This window comes from Saccopteryx leptura, chromosome 2, assembly GCF_036850995.1.
Source record: "Saccopteryx leptura isolate mSacLep1 chromosome 2, mSacLep1_pri_phased_curated, whole genome shotgun sequence".
Taxonomy (NCBI): domain Eukaryota; kingdom Metazoa; phylum Chordata; class Mammalia; order Chiroptera; family Emballonuridae; genus Saccopteryx; species Saccopteryx leptura.
The window spans coordinates 130,962,746-130,985,194 of record NC_089504.1 but is presented as its reverse complement, the minus strand read 5'-3'; the positions used below and the strand labels follow the sequence as shown (position 1 = coordinate 130,985,194).

Genomic DNA, 22,449 nt, shown 5'->3' with positions numbered 1-22,449 from the left:
ATGTACTTGAACCATCGACCCATGACTGCAGGAGGGGAAGAGGGAGGGGGAGGGGTAGAGAAGCAGATGGTTGCTTCTCCTGTGTGCCCTGACTGGATTGAACCCAGGACATCCACTTGCCAGGCCAATGCTCTACCACTGAGCCATTTGGCCAATCTGATCCTTATAATTGTATATAAATATAATACAAGGGTAGACAAAAGTAAGTTTGCAGTTGTTAGTATGCAAAACAGAGTTTATTCTTGTATTATTATTTATTGACTATTTTCTATAAGAACAACTATAAGCCTACTTTTGCCAATTCCTGTCGTTTTAATGTGTATACAGTTGTAATCATATTATGTACATAACATTTTGTGTTGTTTTATGACTTAACATAATTTCATTTAGACACTTTTATAAGTCTTCATAGTCAACATATATTTTCCCTGGCTGGATTGCTCAGTTGGTTGGAGCATCATCCTCATACACCAAGGTTACGGGTTCTCTCCCTGGTCAGGGCACATACAGAAGCAACCAATGAGCACATAAATAAGTGGAACTACAAATTAATGTTTTCTTGTCTGTCTCCCTTCTTCTCTCTCCAAGTCAATAAATAAAAAAATTTATTTTCATTTTTCATGGCATATAATGTCTCACTGTGTTGATACATGCTCTCTTTGCTTTTGGCATCTTACTATGATAGTGAAACTGTACACAACTTATTCTAAATAGAGAAATCTCTATTTTGAGGCTGCAGGTAATTCCTGTGATTTAGTTAGGGTATAAATCTCTGGCTAGTGAATGATTCATCTTTAAGTGGCATCTTGTCTGCCCAGCTGAGGCTGGACATGCTGTTAAATAACACCTGCTGAGCGCCTGTGTCCCTAGACACCCCCCTTCTCTTTGATGTGTTCTTTCTCCTTTCATGCTATATTTTTGCCCCCAAAAGTAAGGTAAGTTGGGAATAAGCCTTCCAAAATTATTTTGATCCAGCCAAGACATATTTTTTTTACCCTGCTTACTACCAAATGTGCATTGAGTTACCTCTTGCTTTTGGGGGAAAAAAGGGAGACAGTTGATTTTAGAAGATAGGAAAATCCTGCTCATAATTTAGGAAGCTGAAAAGAATATTATTTTAATTTATTTTGGTGAGAATCAGCTCTATGTGGTTTGACCTTCAAATTAAGAAAATTCAATATCCTTTTCCTTTCTTTTTCCTCCCTCCTTCCCTCCCTCCCATCTTTTTTTTCTGAGAGAGAGACAGACAGGCAGGCAGGCAGGCAGGAAGGCCAAGAAATGAGAAGCATCAACTCATAGTTGTAGCACTTTAGTTGTTCATGAATTGCTTCTCATATGCACCTTGACCAGAGGGCTCAAGATGAGCCAGTGACCCCTTGCTCAAACTAGTGACCTTGGGCTTCAAGCCAGTGACCTTTGGGCTCAAGCCAGTGACCCTGGGATCATGTTGATGATTCATACCTAAGCCTGTGACCTCAGGGTTTCAAACCTGGTGACCTCAGGGTCCCAGGTTGACGTTCTTTCCACTGTATCACCACTAGTCGGGCTATTTTTTTCTTTACTCTTAACTATTACTTTGATGTTCTAAAGTGAACATATATTATTTTTATAATCCAAAAAGAGAACTTTTCTAAATTGTAGAAACCTAGTAAAGCCTATAGAAAAATATATGCCATCCAAAATTTCATGATCTAGAGCTACTGTATTTTCCTATGTATAAGACGCAAATGTCCCCGAAAAATTTAGGGTCTAAAAACTGAGTGCATCTTATACAGCAGTTGTAGATTTTTTTACTTGCATTTCCTGCTTTTTTGTGCTTGTTTTTGTGCTTATTGTTGATGACAGTGATTCATCATCAGACACAGATGAGGACAAGCTAATGGATGGGAGTTTTGACAGTGGTGAGCTGTATGAATTTTATGATAAGTAAAACTTGAGTTCAATTACTTTATGTAATACATTCTTTTTCAAATTTCGGGCCCCAAAATTAAGGTGCATCTTATATATGGGATTATCTTATATATGGGAAAATACGGTAATTGCTATTAATATTTTACTGTATTTGCTTCCAGTTTTTTCAGTGCATGATAAAATAGATGTGTAAATCACATATTCTAAAAAATAAACTAATATATGGGAATAAAGGTTTATAAAATTCATATATAAATTGAAGAGCGATTATTCACATTTCAAAAGATTTACTACAGGGTTTCATTATTAAGCTCCTTTGTTATACTTAAAGTGGTTCAATTTCTAGGAATTCATTTTACTCTTTTACATCTCTTTTCAATAGGCTCTCTTGAACTTGAAGTAGGTGTATCACACATTTCAATCAAGATTATTGTATCAGAAATCCATGTTTCTGTGACATTATGATTTGGGCACCTGAGGAATGGTCACTGAACAAACTTGTCAGCCACTTATTGACACTGCAAATCTACCTTTTGTTTCATTTCTGGCAAACTACAAGGAAATGTTTGTCATGATTTTAGACCCAAAAAAGACCTGGTCTGCTTGGATGACTAAATCCCTGAGGGAATTGAGATAAACATTGCAGAACATCATTCTAATGTTGCTTGGTGAATGAATATAGCATGTTGTGTTGTGAGACTTTTTTTTTTTTTTTTTGTACCAGTTCAGTAGATCTCTTGGCTAAATATCATCTGACTGACTCTCAATTGTCATCAGATGTCTGGACTTATGTTACATTTTCTTGTGGCTAATTTTTCCTCAAACAAATGTATCGAGTACCAGTTCCCCTGTCACCTCCCTCCCATTTCTTTTTATTCTTTAGCTTACATTATCTTCTTTCTCCTAATTAATTACATTGAAAAATACAAAGTAAAAGCCTAAAATTAGTGGTAAAAAGAATATGTGAACCGTTTGTGTCCATCCTTTGTGAAATGCAGGTCTATACAAGTTCATTCCTTTCACACTTTGTATTACTAATACCTAGTTTGGAAGTACCATATTCTTAGCAGGGTGGTTTGATCTATCCTATAAAATCTGTCTATTTAATTAAAAAATAATCAGTGACAGGTAACTTACATTATGCCTCCCTTCCCAAATAATACAGAGCTAGTGTTTTGAACTTGATACTCTGTATAAGTTAAACCATTTTCTCTGTGCATATTTGCAAGCAAAGTAGTTCGTGTGTGCTAATTTGACTTTCTTCCTGTATATACCATCTGATCATACAAATAAAAATAGCTCCTTTCTAATTTTTGTTCTCTATTTAAAGTTAATTGAAATATATATTTTTTACTTTTTTGTTGAATTTATTGGGGTGACATCAGTTAATAAAATTATTAGGTTTCAAGTGTATAATTCTATATTACATCATGTGTATATTGTGTTGTGTGTTTACTACCCAAAGTCAGGTCTCCTTCCATCACCATTTATCCTCCCCATACCTTCTTCTACTTCCTCCCAACCTCAATTGGAATATGTTTTAAATAATTTCTCTAATGAATGGCTGAAAGCTATTTGGAGAGGCTTTTTATAGAATCTTTCACATGAAGGCAGGTGATTAAAAAAAATGATTGTCTAGCTGCTAACTGTAAATCCTGAAGCATTTAGTTACTCCCAAAGTAAATAATTAATTCTGATTGCTTTAAAAGACTCCTTTAAAAGAGTTTTTAGAGTTTTCACAACTTTTTTTTTGTAACCTTCTCTGGTTGAGAAATAGTGGGGTTGGTCAGACCTGGGTTGAATCTTGGCTCTGTCATTCCCTGGCTCTGTGACTTTGGATAAAATAATACACATCTTATTTTCTTTTTCTGTAATCTGACTTTTAGGGTTGTGAGGAATAAGACAAAATGTGAAAACTTTTTTATGTACTTCTATATGCACAGTGTCTAGTACAAAGCAAACGCTTAAATGTTAGCTTTTATTATTATAGGCTAGGGGATGGCAAGCTTTTTCTGTAATGAGCCAGATAGTAAATATTTTAGACCTTAAGGACCATACAGTCTCTGTCACACCTAATCAGCTTTGCCTTTACAATGTCAAAGCATGCACAGGCATTATGTAAACAGATAAATGTAGCTGTTCTGATAAAACTGTTTATAAAAACAGACATGGGCTATAGTTTGTTGACTCCTATTCTAGAGTAATAAAACTAACAAATGAAAGGAGGTATGAAAATATTAAGAATTCATTATAGCTCTTCTATTAAATAGATTATCAAGAGAATTTAGTTTGATTTAAAACTTCAGTTTGTAACCCCAGAGTGTCTTTCAAAATCTCAGTGTTAAAACATAATCTGCTTTGTTAACATATTTTATAATAAAAATCTCAGCTACCAGGAACTGTCAAAATTAAACATTTCTAAGTCCATAAAAGCACTTTTGTGGAAAACATCTAAAATATACTCTTGCTTTCTTAAAAAATGATGTATAAAAAATAATTTAACCTTTTTAAAAAGTATTTAAATTATATCTTATGATTTTGTGGGTCAGGAATTTGGTCAGGAATCAGTTTGGTGATTTTTGTGATCCACGTGGTGCCAGTCGGGGTCACTAAGTGCTTTTCATCTGGTGTGTATGAGTTAGTTGGTCTGGAAGGTCCTATGATGACCTCACTCAGTGTCTGGTGCCTTGGCAGGGACAGGTGGAAGGCTGGGCTCAGCTGAGACTGTCACCTAGAGATTTGACACATGGCCTCTCATGTATGCTAATTATCTTTTTTAAAATAATGTAACATTATTAGTACTAGTTCCTGTAGTACGTAATACCCCCAGCCTTTACTGAGGTATGGGGGACTGTTGTTTGCGCTCCCTGGACCACTGTGCAAGCTCATTCTCAGCTGTGGTCTGGAGCAATGCAGTTGCTGGATAGGCAGCATATTACTATAGTAAATACTTAATTTGTTGTGTGTAAGCTGCCTTTCTGGGTACAACTAAGTGCTATTAAAGAAACTTAAAATATGCTTTAAAAAAGAAGGAAACCCTGCCGTGTGTGGCAGAATCGCTGGACCTGGTGGGTATGATGCTGAGTGAAATAAGTCAGTCGCAGAAGGACAAATACTCTATGGTTCCACTTATATGAGAAATCTAAACCAATCATACTCAGAGCAACAGAGAGAAGAATGGTGATTGCCAGGAGCTAGAGGGAGGGGGTAATGGCAAGATACTACTTTAATGGGTCAAAAGTTTTAGTTAAGCAAGGTAAATAAGTTCTAGAGATCTGCTCTGCAACATTGTGCATATACCTGCCCCAGCCGTCTACCCCACCAGTTTTTGGAATCTCTGAAATGGCTCATTCACTTTATATATGTCTTTTTGCTATTTTACTCCTATCATGTGTTCACAGTTATGACTTTAAGATGATATTTTTAGCCTAGATGTCTTTGTATCATTTTTTAAATTTATTTATTCATTTTAGAGAGGAGAGGAGAGACAGAGAGAGAGAAAGAGAGAGGAGAGACAGAGAGAGAGAAGGGGGGAGGAGCTGAAAGCATCAACTCCCATATGTGCCTTGACCAGGCAAACCCAGGGTTTCGAACCGGCAACCTCAGCATTTCCAGGTCGACGCTTTATACACTGCGCCACCACAGGTCAGGCCTGTATCATTTTTCCGTGTGTATAGTAAAGCTCTTTAACCTTTTCCTATAGATGGGATAATAATATCTACCTCAGAGTGTTGTGGGAATGATGTGAAGTGCTCAGAAAACATTAGCTATTATTGTTATCAGATAACCATCTTCCAAACTTCCTTTTTAGAAACTGATTCAGCAGCACAGAAAGAACATAGAAACCAGACACCTGCTCCATCTGCAGCTCAAACTTCCGCTCCTTCGAAGTACCACCGAACTCGATCTGGGGGAGCCAGGGATGAACGATATCGATCAGGTGAGAAGGAAGTAGAAGTTATCAGCAGAACAGTGTTTAGTGACTTAGTATGACCTTTGTATCCTAAGAGTTTCTAATGTTTGTTTTGTTTTGTTTCATTGAAGCACCAATAGGTCTATATTGGTCCTTCATCAGTAATTTATTGAGTGCCAATTATGTGCCAAGTATAGTAGATACTCAGTGTTTACTGGGGATATAGCAGCAAGTAAGACATTGCTGTGCCCAAAGGTGGAAAGGGAGCAAGACAAGTACAAAGGCAATGTGAATAAATAAATAAGTAAATAAATAGATAAATAAATAAGGCAGGGAAGGGCTAGGGTCACACGGGGTGGTATGTAGGGAGAGCTCAGTCGACTCTTTTGGAAGAGGCAGGTCCTTCTGTGTTTGCCAGAGCTGTTAGTTAGTCTTGTAACTGACTGAGCTATAACAAAAACTCACAAAGCAATATCAGACTAGTAAACTCTTACATTTTATTTCCTCTGACCCAAAAAGTATCCATGGGAAAGGGAAAGGCCCCATGCTATGGCTGGCACTGGGAGCATGCTCCTGCCGTACTGTATCCATGACTGATGAGTGGAGAAACACACCAGAGACCCTCAGGAGGACGTGTGTGCAGCAAGCCCGCCTATGCCCTCCTGCCACCCTTTGTAGTCTCTGCTGTGCACTTATTGTGCCAGAAGATGAACTAGAATGCAGTTTTACTTCCTCTAGATTCTGACTCACATGTGCCAGCCAAGGTTACCTTTACTGTTTTTTTGAATTGAAAAACGGAGTATGTCGAATCTTCTCAATAACTGCTTCAGAGAACATGAGGTGAAGGACATGGATGCGGAGCTGCACCAGCCATTTAGTCAGCTGATTTTATTAGGTATATATTTTCACACACTGGAAGGAAGGATGGAAATGTGTTCAATGAAAAAAAATAGAGAGGTGGCCTGCCACACTAGAATTTCCCTTTGTACCTGACCTGGTACAAAGATTAGGGGAGGCTTTCTCAGAGAAAAAGACATCTAAACTGAGTAATGGCAGAAAGACAGGAGGTGGTCATGTAGAAGGGAAATAGCATCAGATAATAGACCTGAAAATAGTTCATTATGGCTGGAACTTAGAATGCAGGGACCCAGAAGGAGGTGAGAGATGGGGCTAGCAAGATTACCAGGGACTGAATCTTGAGGAATCTTGAACAGCACGGAAGGGTTTCCAGCAGAGCAGTACGTAATCCGATTTGTGTGTGATCTGACCGCTCGTTGAGCTGCAGCCTGAATGTGCTCCCACTGCTGTGCCACAGTGCCTGGCGTAGGGCCTGCCATATTAAAGAGCTAAATGGCTAATTTGGAGAAAGGAAGAAATAAAATAGTTATTAGTTAAGAATGGATCTGTGGGAGGTGAGACTGAATGTAGAAAAGTATATCAGGAGCTCCTGTTTATTGCCAGGACTCAAGGCCAATTTCCCAGGTACCCAGTGTTGCCTTTTGAGGCTGGGGCCCAGGGTCATCAGTAGTATCCATAGGGTCTTAGCCTTTGTGATTCTCATCCCTGACCTTCTAGGGGAGTTTTTTTGTTTTGTTTTATGTTTAAAAATACATTTTTAAAAATTTATTGATTTCAGAGAGAGAGGAAAGAAGAGAAAAACAACTGATTTGTTGTTCCACTTATCCATGCATTTATTGGTTGATTCTTGTATGTGCCCTGACCAGGGATTGAACCCACAACCTTGGCTTATTAGGACTATACTCTAACCAACTGAGAAACCTGCCAGAGCTGGTTTTGTTTTGTTTTGTTTTACAGTATATAATAAAAAGGATTAGCAAAGAACCTAAAGATGGTTCTCTATATCCTGTGTCTGAGATGATCACATATAGTAAAGGGTTTTAGTGAACTCATTCTGTAGTGTAAATGTTTAACCTTCACCTAGTAAAACCCAACTGTGTGATCTCTATCTCCTGTTCTTTTATACCATCTTTTTTTCAGATTTACTCCCAAATATAAAAAAGTGTAAGTTTGTGACTCAGATACTGGTTAGCTGACTGTTCTGTGCTTTGGTTAGATGCCAGGGGTATTGAAGAGGGTTTAATAATAAGGTCCTGAATATTTGTCTCACTGGGACATTTTTTTTAGGGTAGGCATGAGATGTAGGCCAAGAGGAGGTAAAGTAGGAAAGAAAGGTTATTTAAAACTCTAAAGATACTGAAAGCTGTGAGAGGGTTGCCATGCTGATATGAGGGGGAAAGGAAAGACGAAGTATGCAAATAGAGGTTTTAGTGAAAATCAATTTTTTAAAAATATATTGGGGGTTGTTTAAGTGGCAAAGGAAAGCTCATTACATTCTGAGAATTGTGCTTCCATAAATAAGAAGAAACCAACGGTTGTAGCAGAAGTAGAGCAAATGAAGTTATAGAATTTGATGTGAGCTGAACTTCACCTCTTTGCCCCTCCATTCATAGGAAAAGTTACATTTACAAGTCACATGCAAAAACAGCTTAAGAACATAGGATATGTTTAGTGAAAATAAATCATGAGCATTCAGAGTAAAGTGATAGGAACACAAAAGAATTTAATATTGATGTCAGTAAGTACAGCTGGAAATTTTTTTTTAATTTTTGAATTATAAGAGAAAATTTATTTTGAAAGTCACAGCCCTGGCTAGTTGGCTCAGTGGTAGAACATTGGCCTGGCATGTGGATGTTTCAGGTTCAATCCCCAATCAGGGCACACAGGAGAAGCTACCATCTGCTTCTCCACCCCTCCCTCTCCCCCTTTTCTCTCTTTCTCTCTTTCCCTCACAGCCATGGCTCAACTGTTCGAGCGCATTGGTCCCGGGCACTGAAGATGGCTCCTTGGAGCCTCTGCCTCAGGTACCAAAAATAACTCTGTTGCAAGCACGGCCCCAAATGGACAAAGCATCTGCACCAGACAGGAGTTGCCGGGTGGATCCCATTCAGTGCACATGTGGGAGTCTGTCTCTTTATCTCTCCTCCTCTCACTTGGAAAAGAAGAAAAAAAAGTCACAGAGGTGGAAGAAGTGAGTTGTAGAATCAAGTGACAGCAAAAGATGGGTCCTGAGAGCTTAGGGGAAAGGGGAGAGAGATGTGTGCCTTGAGGGACAAAAGAGGGCCTAGAAAATGCTCTGTCACTTGGTAGAGTCTTTTAACACCTATGACATTTCAACCAATAATAATAAAATCTAAATAGACTTAGTGTTTCATGTTTCAGACTCCATGTAAAGGGCTTATATTTATTCAAAGTTTAGATCATGACCTCAATTCTTCTCTGTCTGTGCTTAGCCAAGAGGGTCTGGTGTTTCAAATATACTTATTCAGTGCTTCTTTTTCCTGTACATCAAGGCATGGTACACCTTTTTACACACATGTTATGGTCAAAAGTGTAGAAAATACACGATTAATGCCTGAGATGGCAAGTGATCTGATTGTCATTCTGACAACTCCTTTGATGTTAATCTTTTGAGCAATTAGCTACTTCAAACAAAATAAAGCAAAAAAAAAGGACTTTAAAAGGGATATTTGTATCACCTTATTCAGCTCAAACATTAGTGCTGGAAGATGATACCGAGCACTCCTGTGCTTCTGGCAGAGGCGTCCAAAGGCTGCCGGCCGTATCTGGGGACTAAACTCGGAAATGATTTCTTTATCAAAGATCAAGATGAATTGTGTGTTGGTGAATGAGTCAAGTCCAGTTAAGAGAGAGCAGCCTGCTCTTATCAATTAGTGGCTTTGCTAACACAGTAACTGTGAACATCTATCTCTTTTTCACATGGGTATATGGGCCACGGTTTATCACAGAAAATAGTTGTGTGCTTTGATTTGTTCTGTGGTCTGATGCTATGCATCTTTGTGGCAGAGAACAACATGCTCTGTACTTATTAATTATTCAGATGAGCCTTCTAAAGCTTGTTTAATGGAATTCCCCAGTTTTAGCAAGTTTGCTATCACATTTCATATCTTAAGCAAAAATATACTTTTGGGAAAGTATATTTAATTGTTAAGTGTGAACATTTGATTTGCTATTGTTCTCTTTTTTGTTTTGTTTTTGTTTTTTTATAGAGACAGAGAGAGTCAGAGAGAGGGATAGTTAGGGACAGACAGACAGGAACAGAGAGAGATGAGAAGCATCAATCATTAGTTTTTTGTTGCGACACCTTAGTTGTTCATTGATTGCTTTCTCATATGTGCCTTGACCACGGGCCTTCAGTAGACCGAGTAACCCCTTGCTGAAGCCAGCGATCTTGAGTCCAAGCTGGTGAGCCTTACTCAAACCAGTTGAGCCCACGCTCAAGCTGGCGACCTCAGGGTCTTGAACCTCGGTCTTCCGCATCCCAGTCCGACGCTCTATCCACTGCGCCACTGCCTGGTCAGGCGATTTGCTATTGTTCTCTTGTTAACAAAGTGCCTTCTCTGAGGATAAGCAGTTAATCATTTGTTTTCCAAGATAACTAAGAACCATATTTCATCTGATATAAATAGACGTTTTTCATATTTTAACATATTTAAAATGATATATTTTATATAAAATGGCATCATAGATTCAATTAAATATGGCAGTATTGATTCACTAAGTAAAACTTCAGGGACACTAAAATAGTATAGTAAATAAATATAAATGCAGTAGAAAATATTTCATTTCAGAGCCAAAAATAAGTTGGTACTGTGGTCTTAAAAGTGAAAGCACAACAATTTGGCAATAATTTTTAAAATTTAAATATTCGTTGACTCTGACCCAGAAATTCCACTTCTTAGGAATTTATTTTAAACATCTACATATGTACACAAGATATGTATGTGTAAAGAAAGTTGTTTGTTGTAGTACTAATGTTCATAATAATACAATGGTTAAATAAGTTATAGTACATCTATCTGCACAATGGAATTCTATGGTAGCTGATTAAACAATTCTGTGAAGGCTCATAGCAAAAAAATGAAGGATATCTATTTGTGCAGATATGGAGAGATGTACAAAATATTTTTTGTAACAAATGAGCTATGCAAAGCATCCAATTTTGTGAATATTAATAATAATTCCATATTTTAGTATGTATACAGACACCTGGAAAAAGAAGTACCAAACTATTGAGGTGGGATTGTTTCTGGGAAGTGGTGGGTCTGGTGAATATTTATACTCAAGCATTATATATGTTTAGATCTTTTTCAATATGTATACTTTTTCCATTTTTTTAAAGTAAAATACAAGATACATGTAGTGTGAAATTTATGTATATTTTAAACAAAAATGACAAAAGATAATTTAAAGTGATAGCCATGGATAGATCATTTATAGCCTTAAATCAATATTGTTCTTATTGATTCTTACTTTTAAGTGTGGACAACACTGAGAGCTAAATGCAGTAGTAACTACCTCTGCCACTCTGATTGAGAACTTTGCTGGCTCTGTCCAAATCTGTTCTCTGACCTGGAGACATTTGCTAAGGTGGCTGCACTGGTCCACCAAGACCATTTGATTTCTATATTAATGTACTTTCCCATACCGAGGACAATAAATTGAGTTCAGTTCAGCAAGCATTTATGGTAGACTTCCTTTGAGTGGAGCACTAGATGCTCAAGTTTAGATAAAAACCAGGAGTCCTTTATGCGGGTCATAGAGATAGCATAGAAGAAGGGGTTACTAGGGAAGGGGGCTGGGCACTGGGTACTGTCAAGGGCAGGCTTTCTGAAAGTGGTAAAGTCCATTTTGAAGGATGAATAGCCATTTGCTATATAGATATTACAGGTTAAAAAAACACAATTTGTCAAAACAGGGGAATGTGAAATACAGAGTTTACATTTTTTTTTTTTTTTTTTTTGTATTTTTCTGAAGCTGGAAACGGGGAGAGACAGTCAGACAGACTCCCACATGCGCCCGACCGGGATCCACCCGGCACGCCCACCCGGGGGCAATGCTCTGCCCCTCTGGGGCATTGCTCTGTGGTGACCAGAGCCCTCTAGCGCCTGGGGCAGAGGCCAAGGAGCCATCCCCAGCGCCCGGGCCATCTTTGCTCCAATGGAGCCTTGGCTGCGGGAGGGGAAGAGAGAGACAGAGAGGAAAGCGCGGCAGAGGGGTGGAGAAGCAAATGGGCGCTTCTCCTATGTGCCCTGGCCAGGAATCGAACCCGGGTCCCCCGCACGCCAGGCCGACGCTCTACCGCTGAGCCAACCGGCCAGGGCTGAAATACAGAGTTTAAATTTCACTTCCCCTCCCCACCAGCACACAGAGTAGTGCCAAAATTAATGTGATATCCTAATGTTACAGAACTTAATTTAAAATATTAAGGTAGTTGATACCTCAGAAATTGGTAAAAATGGTGTGACTTTGTTGGCTTGCAGGTAACTCCTTGAATTGTACTTTTCTACTTAATGACCTAACTAGGTGCATATCTGCCTCTCAGTTTGTCCAAATATATTTGTCTCTCTGTTTCTCTATCTAAAGTAATGTCCTAGGAGGTAAGAGTGCATGGTTTCAGTTCTGCCCCTGGCCCTTAAAGCCCAGCTATGCTACTTATGTACCTACCATCTTTTAACCACTTCATAAAACCAAATCAAGAACAGGAGTAGCTACTATAAAACTCTAAAATAGTCTGACCAAGCGGTGGTGCAGTGGATAGAACGTCGGACTGGGATGTGGAGGACCCAGGTTCGAGACCCCAAGGTCGCCAGCTTGAGCATGGGCTCATCAGGTTTGAGCAAAGCTCACCAGCTTGGACCCAAGGTTGCTGGCTTGAGCAAGGGGTTACTCGGTCTGCTGAAGGCCCGCGGTCAAGGCACATATGAGAAAGCAATCAATGAACAACTAAGGTGTTGCAACGAAAAACTGATGGTTGACACTTCTTATCTCTCTCCATTTCTGTCTGTCTGTCCCTATCTATCCCTCTCTCTGACTCTCTCTCTGTCCCTGTAAAAAACAAACAAACAAACAAAAAAAAACAAGAAAAACTGTAAAATAATATTTTCCACTTATCTTTTTGGGAAAGATATAAAAAAAAGATCCACTATTGTCTATAGATGTGGGGAAATGGACACTCTTCCACAGTGTTGATAGAAGGGTTATTTCTTTTTATTATGAATGAGATTGGACTTTTGGGGGTATGTTATCCATTTGTGCTTCTAGAAACTACCTGTTCATTCCCTAAGCCTTTTGTTTTTTTAATTGGGGTTGTTTAGTTTTTCTAATTTATTTGCAGGAGCCTTTTTTTAAACCCTAAGGATACTAACATTCAGTCTCCTTACTAGTTACAGGTCTGTTCAGATTTTCTATTCCTTCATGATTCAATTTGATAGGTTGTAAGTTTCTAGGAATTTATTAATTTCTTTTAGGTAGTCCAATTCTTTAGGTTATTCATAGTAATTGCATAGTCTTTTTGTATTTCTGTGGCATCAGTTGTAATGTTTTCTCTTTTGTTTCTGATTTTAGTTATTTGAGTCTTTTCTCTTTTTTTCTTGTAAATCTAGCTAAAAGTTTGTCAGTTTTGTTGATCTTTTCAAAAAACCATTTATTTTCATTGACTTTTCACCTATTTTTTAATTCTCTATATTGTTTATTTCTGCTCTAATCCTGTTATTTCCTCCTTTTGTTTACTTTAGTTTTTTCTTTTTTTTAAATTTTTTAAAATTTTTCTTTTAAAAGTTGGAAATGGGGAGGCAGCCAGACAGACTCCCTCATGCGCCCAACTGGGATCCACCCGGCATGCCCACCAGGGGGCGACGCTCCGCCCATCCGGGGCTCCGCTCTGCCGCAACCAGAGCCACTCCAGCGCCCGAGGCAGAGGCCACAGAGCCATCCTCAGCGCCCGGGCCAACCCCACTCCAGTGGAGCCCTGACTGCGGGAGGGGAAGAGAGAGACAGGAAGGAGAGGGGGAGGGGTGGAGAAGCAGATGGATGCCTCTCCTGTGTGCCCTGGCCGGGAATTGAACCCAGGACTCCCGCACGCCAGGCCGACGCTCCACCACTGAGCCAACTGGCCAGGGCCTAGTTTTTTCTTTTTTGAGTTCCTTCAAGTATAAAGTTAGATGGTTGACTTGAGATCTCCCCCTCCCAAAAAACCCCCAAACTTTTCCATGGCAATAAATCACCAAAAACAATGTCAAAAGACAAATCACAAACTGAGAGAAAATATTTCTAACATATATCACAGATAAAGAGCTACTATGCCTTACATATTAAGAACTCTTAAAAATTAAGAGAAAATAAACTTAGAAACCCAATGGAAAAATGGTCAAGTGACTTAATCATTTACTTTTACTTACAAACAGACAAACAGGCAAACACTAAATGATCCTTAAATACTCTGTAAAGATGTTTAATTTCATTAATGATAGAAGTGCAAATTGAAAGCGTACTGAGATACCATTTTTCAAGTGCCAAGCTGGCAACAATTGGAAAGTTAGACAATACACTATAAAGATAAGGCTATGGGGAAACAGGCACTCCTATACATTACTGATAGTAAGGCAATATAATCAAAATTCTTTTGGAGGGGAATTTTGCAAGATGCAACAAAATTAAAAATGTATTCACTTTTGGATTTAGAAGTCTCACTGTAGGAATTTACCCTGAAGATATACTCTCATCATTATAAAAATGTATTAGCACAAGGCTCTCTGTTGCATCATAAATTTGTAATTGTAAAATATTGATAGTATTTGAATAAACTGTTGTGTACAATGAATGGAGTGCTCTGCAGCTTTAAAAAAGAATAAAGATCTCTAGTAGCTGATACAGAATTATTTCCAGGATATTAACTGAATAAAAGCACAGTGAAATAAAAAAAAATGTGTATATAATATGCTGCCTTCTGTGTATAAAAGATGGGGAAATGAGAAAATAGACACTTACTTGCTTATTTTTGCAAAAAGAAATATAGGAAGGATAAACCAATAACTAAGGCGATTGGTTACCTACAGAGAATGAGTGGAATTAGGGTACAGCTGATTGTTGGGGGCAGTGATGCATCTTTAGGTTTACCTTTTGGAAATGTCTTAATTAAAGAAAACTGTTTCCTTTTCAAAAAAATTATTTATTGATTTTGGAGAGAGAAGAAGAGAGAGAGAGGAATAGAAACATTGATTTGTTCCTGTATGTGCCCTGACTGAGGATCAGGACAATGCTCCAATTAATCGAGCTGTCTGGCCAGGGCAAGAAAAACTGTCTCTGTAATCACCCAACTCCTGACACTAAATGTGTGAGTTTCTACATTAAGCGGTTCTCCAGTTGTCTGCAGACACCAAGTAGGTGTCCTACAATTTCATACAGTTCTGACACTAACTACCTGGAGTTATTGCAGGCTCCACATGTTAAAGGCTCATTCCCACACGGCTGCTCCTACCCTCAAATACCAATCACAAGTACTGGGTTCCCATATTATGCACACCTCTAGCTATAAATTGGGGATTTCATGACTCCTTCCCCAGGTTTGATTGGTTACCTATAGAGGATGGGTGGAATTAAGGTAAAAGTGATTGTTGGTATGTTGTCACAGAACCCAGGGAAATACTATTACCAGTTTATTATAAAGGTGAGGTCCAGAAGGGTCCCAAGCCCAGGAGTTTCTGTCCCCATTAAGTTTGGGATGTACCACCTTTCTGACATGTGGATGCATTTACTAACCCAGAAGCTCTCTAGACCACCTTGTTTAGGGTTTTTATGGCTGTTCTACTACATAGGCATGCTTGATTAAATCTTTGGTCATTGGTGCTTAGCTCAATCCCAGCCCCTCTCCTTCCCAGCAGGCTGGAGAGTATGGTTGAAGTTCCAAGCTTTTGGTCATGGCTTCATCTTTCTGGTGTATAGTCCCCATCCTGAAGACACTCGTATCACTCAAAATTACAAGGGTTTTAGGAGCTCACTGTCAGGAGACAGGGAAGAGATCAGATGTCCCTCCCTCCATCCCTTCCTTCCTTCCTTTCTTTTTAGGGAGAGAGAGAGACAGACCAACAGGAAGGGTGAAAGATGAGAAGCATCAACTCACAGTTGTGGCACCTTAGTGGTTCACTGATTGCTTTCTTATATGTGCCTTGACTAGGGAGCTCCAGCTGAGACAGTGACCCCTTGCTCAAGTCAGTGACCTTGGGCTCAAGCCAGCAACCATGGGGTCATGTCTATGATCCCATGCTCAAGCTGGCAACCCCACACTCAAGCTGGTGATCCCACACTCAAGCTGGCAAACTTGGGGTTTCAAACCTGGGTCCTCAGTGTCCAAGACCGATGCTCTATCTACTGCACCACTGCCTGGTCCAGCAGTTGTATATTTCTTATATTGTCACACCATGTTTAATATACAACTTTGGGGGGTACCTGTGGAATATAAATAAAAACAAATGATCCTAACTGTATTATTCAGTAGAATAATATAACCACACCAACAAGGAAGAGAGTGAGAACTAACCCAAATAGCTTTTCAACTAAGTCCTTTAACTCAGACTAGAGACAAAAAGAACTGGAAACAAATATTGAACTCCAGTTAAAAGACTTATTTTTCATAGTGATATGGGGTAAGAATTTCATAGCTACTTTTTATGTATTGTAGGATGAAGTGAACAGGTAAAATATTATATAGAGAGGATATTGTGAACCAGGTTTCTTACTGTCAGAGAAGGGTGTTACAAATAAGAAGGGGGAAGATCAGAATGAATTCTATAGTGTTAAATTGATATTGGAGGTATTAATATGAACTCATAGTTTTTAAGATATTTATAGATGGAAACTGATATATATGTGAATATTTGTGTTTATATTTATATATTTCTCTATTCATGAGAAGAGATTAGAAGAAAGATACCCCAATAGCACAAAGTACTTCTAATGCTAAGATCTTGATTTCTAAGTACTGTTCTCCACTAAGAGGAGCCAAGGCTCCTTGGAGAAATATATAATTTTAGTGCTGGAACAGGGAATGTACCATATGAGCCCAGAGCAAATTGTACCAGAAAATAAAGAACTGCTCAAGATGATAGGGATATGTCAAAAAGACATAAGAGCTGCTTTGAAAGGTCTCCTGTTGGCCAAATACAAGATAATATTAGCACAGCATCAAAATAAATAGTGATAGTAATAGAATAGTTGTAGAGAATCAATAGGTCTATATTGATGTACAGTCATGTGCCATTAACAGCAGGGATATGTTCCGAGAATGTATTGTTAGGCAATTTCGTCACTGCACTTACACAAACCTAAATGATACAGACTACTCTACACCTAGGCTATATGGTACAACCTATTGCTCCTAAGCTACAAGCCTGGACAGCATGTTACTGTACAAAACAACATCAGATTAAGTCAAGCACAAGAGAAATAAATGTGATCGAGAGACACAGTAAACACAAGCTGTATAAGGCTGCTGCTGGCATAACATGGCATACTGTTAAGTAGAAATAATACACTCTAAAATAATGATTGCCTGACCAGGCAGTGGCGCAGTGGATAAAGTGTTGAACTGGGATGCGGAAGACCCAGGTTCGAGACCCCGAGGTCGCCAGCTTGAGCACGGGCTCATCTGGTTTGAGCAAAGCTTACGTAAAGCTTGTACCCAAGGTCGCTCTTGAGCAAGGCATTACTCGGTCTGCTGAAGGCCCACGGTCAAGGCACATATGAGAAAGCAATCAATGAACAACTAAGGTGTCACAACGAAAAACTGATGGTTGATACTTCTCATCTCTCTCTGTTCCCGTCTGTCTGTCCCTATCTATCCCTCTCTCTGACTCTTTCTCTGTTTCTTTAAAATAATAAAAAAATAATGATAAAAGATAGACATAAACAGTAATATGTTTATTAGTATTAGCAAATATAATTGTATGTGCTGTACTTTTATGAGATTGGTAGGGCAGTAGACTTGTTTACACCAGCGTCACCACAAATGTGTGAGTAATGTGCTGCACTGTGACACTGGGCAATAGGAATTTTTCACTTCCATTATAATATTAAGGGAACACTGTTGTATATTAGGGTGCCAACTAATAAATACAGAGAGAATGATGGAGTTATAAAACCACCATTTATAACCATTACAGAAAGAATTGATTCAGCCAAGAATCATGAATGGCCTGACCGGGCAGTAGCGCAGTGGATAGAGCGTTGAACTGGGATGTGGAGGACCCAGGTTCGAGACCCCGAGGTTGCCAGCTTGAGCATGGGCTCATTTGGTTTGAGCAAGGCTCACCAGCTTGGACCCAAGGTCGCTGGCTCAAGCAAGGGGTCACTTGGTCTGCCTAAGGCCCGTGGTCAAGGCACATATGAGAAAGCAATCAATGAGCAACTAAGGTGTCGCAACGAAAAAGTGATGATTGATGCTTCTCTTCTCTCTTTGTTCCTGTCTGTCCCTATTTATCCCTCTCTCTGACTTTCTCTCTGTCTCTATAAAGAAAAAAAAAGAATCATCAATGAATGTTTAAAGTGTAGTGGGTGAGAGTTTAATGAAGTATATAACATTTACATAGTCTCGAAAGTATTCACCCATAAATTAACTAATTACTCAAAGGGAAGGAATAGTAACTTTACAGTGGATTAATTTAGCAGACACCAGCTTAACCAAGTAGTCAAAGTTACTATTACCAATAATAAGGCAGATGCATACTGACATCATGTTTCAAGAAGACACATTACTTCTGTGATATTTCTGCCACAATGCACAACCTGAATATGATTATGGAAAAATATTAACAAAACCAAAATTGAGGGACATTCTATAATATTACAAGTCTGTACAAAAATACCAAGATAATGAGAAATGAAGGTTGAGAACTGTTCCTGGTTATAGAACGATAAAGAGGCAATTATTAATAAATGTAATGTGTGATTCTGTATTGGGTCTTGAATCAGGGAAAAAGGCAGAAAAACTGTAAAGGATATTATTGAAACAATTGGCTAAATTGGAATATGGGTTGTGGATTAGATAATAGTTTATAAATTTTGATAAATGTACTGTGGTTATGTAAGAGAAAATACCTGTACATCTCAGCTATTGTTGGAAGTAATCTTAAGGAAAAAGGATTAGACATGTGTGATAAAGTGAAAATAGTGAATTATTCTTGCTATGAATAGGTGCTATGAATAGTAGCAGAATTTGGAAACAAAGTTACTTAAACAAATTGTGTCACATCATACAGTGAGTGGAATACTATGCAGCCCTTAAAATTATATTGTAGGTCTATATTTATGCAGAAAGATGTTTTTAGTTAAATCAGTGAGGGTTTTTGTTGTTGTTGTTGAATGAAACAGGCCAATTCAGACTACCTTAAATATCTGGTGTAAATCTTAGGAAAATTAAGAAATCCCTAGAAAGGGAGAGACAGTGTGGGGATCTCAACCTTGAAGTTCAAGGACCTTTTTTCTTTCTAGGGCAGTGTCATTAAAGTGACTTAACCCTAGGACCTGCAGTTTCTTTCTTTTATATCTATTTATCTATATATCTATCTGCTGTCTGTCTGTCTATCTATTGATAGATTTTTAGAGAGAGAGGAAAGGAGAGAGAGAGAGAAACAAAAACATCGATCTGTTCGTGTATGTGCCCTGACTTGGAATTGAACCAGCAACCTCTGTGTTTTGGGACAATGTTGTAACCAACCGAGCTATCCAGCCAGGGCAAAAGACCTGCAGTTTCTCGATTCAGAATATAACCCCCCACTCCCAAGGATCTGATTGATCTAGCTCTTATAAGGGGTGCATTTATGCAGCACAGACAGGCCTGGTAGCATAGGATGGTGTGCATGTGGATTGGAACCATTCCTTGAGCAGAAATTTTGGGGAACTAGGAGGTCACTTCAGTTGTTATCTACCTCAGTAGGATTATATAAGAGTTAAAAAAAATCAAAGCAGAATACAAAATACTATGTAAGTATGGTCTGATTTTGTAGAAATGTAGACCGTGTTTCAGGGTAGGAGTGGAGCATCAAGAGTTCTGTCTGGTTATGTTAATTTTGAGATTCCCATTAGACATTCAAGTGGAGAGCTGAATTCTTTTGTGGCCAGAGTGGCAAACAAGTAACATCAGCTCTTATATTTGAACACAAATGGAAAATAAAAATCACCTAAACATCCCCTTTTCAACAATTGAGGTACTAATAATAGGTCAGCCCACAAAAGAAAAGTTCTTTAAGAGCCAGGAGCTGATAAATGCAAATGTTTACTCTTTCAGATATTCACACAGAAGCAGTTCAAGCTGCACTGGCAAAGCATAAAGAACAGAAAATGGCTTTGCCCATGCCAACCAAAAGGCGGTCCACATTTGTCCAGTCTCCTGCGGATGCCTGCACGCCTCCCGGTAAGTTTGTCAGAATCTTTCTCCCTGACAGTTGCTACTTTGATATTCCTGAAATAAGTTCTAGTTTTTCTTTCTGAGAGAGGAGCCAAAACTCTCTCCTCATCAGAGGAATATAAGAGGACACACTGGAGAGAGCTTGCTTTGGTTGTTGCATTGTAAACTACTCACAAAAAGAAGCCTTTTAAGAGGCATTGAGAATAAAGCTATTTGAATTTTTTTTCTCCTTTGGAATTTCTGGAATACTGTTGCCATACCTCCAAAATCACGTAGTCACAAATAAATGCAGGCTAAAGTTTAGTGTCTTAAACCATCCTCTGTGGTTAAATAGCTGTTTTCATTGACATTGGAAATATGACCAGATAGTCACATATTTCTATAACAAACTTATACTTTAAGTCAGATGCTTTGCAACAGTCATGGGAGTAACTAGACTTGGGACAAATTTTTGTGTGTCATTAAAGATGATAGGAAGCAGTCATGCAGAGTGTGTGTGTATATGTGAATATTTTGTATACATTTATACATTTTTAAGACTCACTTTCTAAAAAAAAACAACAACTCGCTTTCTATAATTGGGGTCATGAGGTCAGCAGGAACCAAGTGCCTCCCTCCTATTCCTATTTCCCAGACAATTCTTACTCTCCCTGAAGTAAAGTTAAGTTATAACTTCGTATTAAGTAGCAACTAGAATATTTTAAGTTGCCTTGTCTATTTAGACTCGGAAACAAAGTTTTTAAAAACTTAAAAATATTTTTTTAGATGAAATCCCAGCCAAGTTTATATACAAGATAGGCCTCTGAGACTAAAGATAGTAAGTCTGTTTAGAGCCTCAATGTAGTGTCTGTCTCTAATGTCATGTTACTGGTAATGAAATCTTTGGATAGAATAACTTCTTATTGTTTTTGTCTAAACTACCTACTGTGTCTTTTGTGGAGAGTGCCAGGAATGTTACATTGTTGTGGTTGACTTTGATTCACAGATGTTAAGTTGAGCAATTTACACTGATCCCATTCCCTGGTCCAGGTTCATAGTAATAGTTTTCTCTCAGGTTTTGGCTAACTTCTCAGAGCATTTGAGTGTGCTGTGGGCTCATCAGCTGTGTGTGCTTTTTTCTTTACATCTGTGGTGTCAATATGTTTAAAAGAGAAATCGCTCTGTGGATTCAAGTGTTTCTCAAAACTTAACACAGGGCACCTCTAGCAGACCATCACAATAAGACATTCTGACTCGGCAGTGGTGCATACTTTCAGCCCACTCATTCAAAGCCTTGGATGGTCTCTCTTCTGCTTTTGTACAGCAGTTGTGTCCTCGTGGACAAAGGGGGCTCTCAGTTAGTAGCTGTTCTTTGTTGGCAGATTGTGCTGCAGCGCAGCTGAGGGTTCAGTCATAGTAAATGGCAAAGGGTAAAGAGCAATGGACTCGTAGTTCTTAGAAACAATTCTCTTTAGGAGCTGTATTAAAGAAATGCAGTTTCAGAGTTAAACACTCAAATCTCATAACCTTGGGTTAAATGTGAAAGTGTAGCAAAGGATTTGAGAATTCTCAGAAGGAATGGGACCCTTTTTTATCCCATATTACAAAAGTCTCTGCCTGAGGGGAATATACCAATCCTAGATACAAATCATGGCCATTCTTGTGGCTGAATGAGACCATAGTCCTTTGGAGTTCATGTATTTCTAAACCGGAATGTTCTATTCTGTCTGCAGCCATAAAGATGTGGTATAATGTTCTGGATCACCTTACATGTTTTAATAATTGCATGATTTATAAAGATTCCATCCTCTCTCCTAAGACTTAAAAGGTTTCCTATCCAGCCTGGCCTGTGGTGGCACAGTAGATAAAGTGCTGACCTGGAACACTGAGGTCACCGGTTCGAAACCCTGGGCTTGCCTGGTCAAGGCGCATATGGGAATTGATGCCTCCTCCTCCTCCTCCTCCTCCTTTTTCTTCCTCTCTCTCCCTCTCTCTCCCTCTCTCTCCCCCCTTCTCTAAAATGAATAAATAAATCTAAAAAAATGTTTCCTATCCACTTCTCTTCTCTTCTGAGGAGCTATGAATAGTATATGCAAAACCTTGATCTGCTCTCAGGGATGTTGTTACTGGAACTCCAGTGTTTCTCCTTGAGTCTGCCTGCCTGTGTGCACTGGCCCAAAGAAATGCACAAGCAGGAGTTTGCAGTATAGAAAGAAAAATAGTTTAATACTGAATTGGCCAATGCAGAGATGAGGAGCTAATGCTGAAGTCCCAACTCCCTGATGGTGTGTAGGTTACACACTATATAGGACAAAATTACAAGACACCATAGATTAGGGGTCCAAGGTCATGTTGGGGAGCTGAT

At 38.8% G+C, this 22,449-nt stretch overlaps 1 protein-coding gene across 4 annotated transcripts in view; it reads left to right on the top strand.

Moving 5' to 3' along the window:
• DIP2B (disco interacting protein 2 homolog B) overlaps positions 1-22,449 on the top strand; it is a 304,374-nt gene that overhangs the window by 155,916 nt on the left and 126,009 nt on the right. For all 4 annotated transcript variants that reach the window (XM_066368716.1, XM_066368715.1, XM_066368713.1 and 1 more), the window contains exons 3-4: positions 5,723-5,851; positions 19,986-20,111. In XM_066368716.1, coding sequence (XP_066224813.1) covers positions 5,723-5,851; positions 19,986-20,111 — 255 coding nt within the window. The remainder of the gene's footprint in view (positions 1-5,722; positions 5,852-19,985; positions 20,112-22,449) is intronic.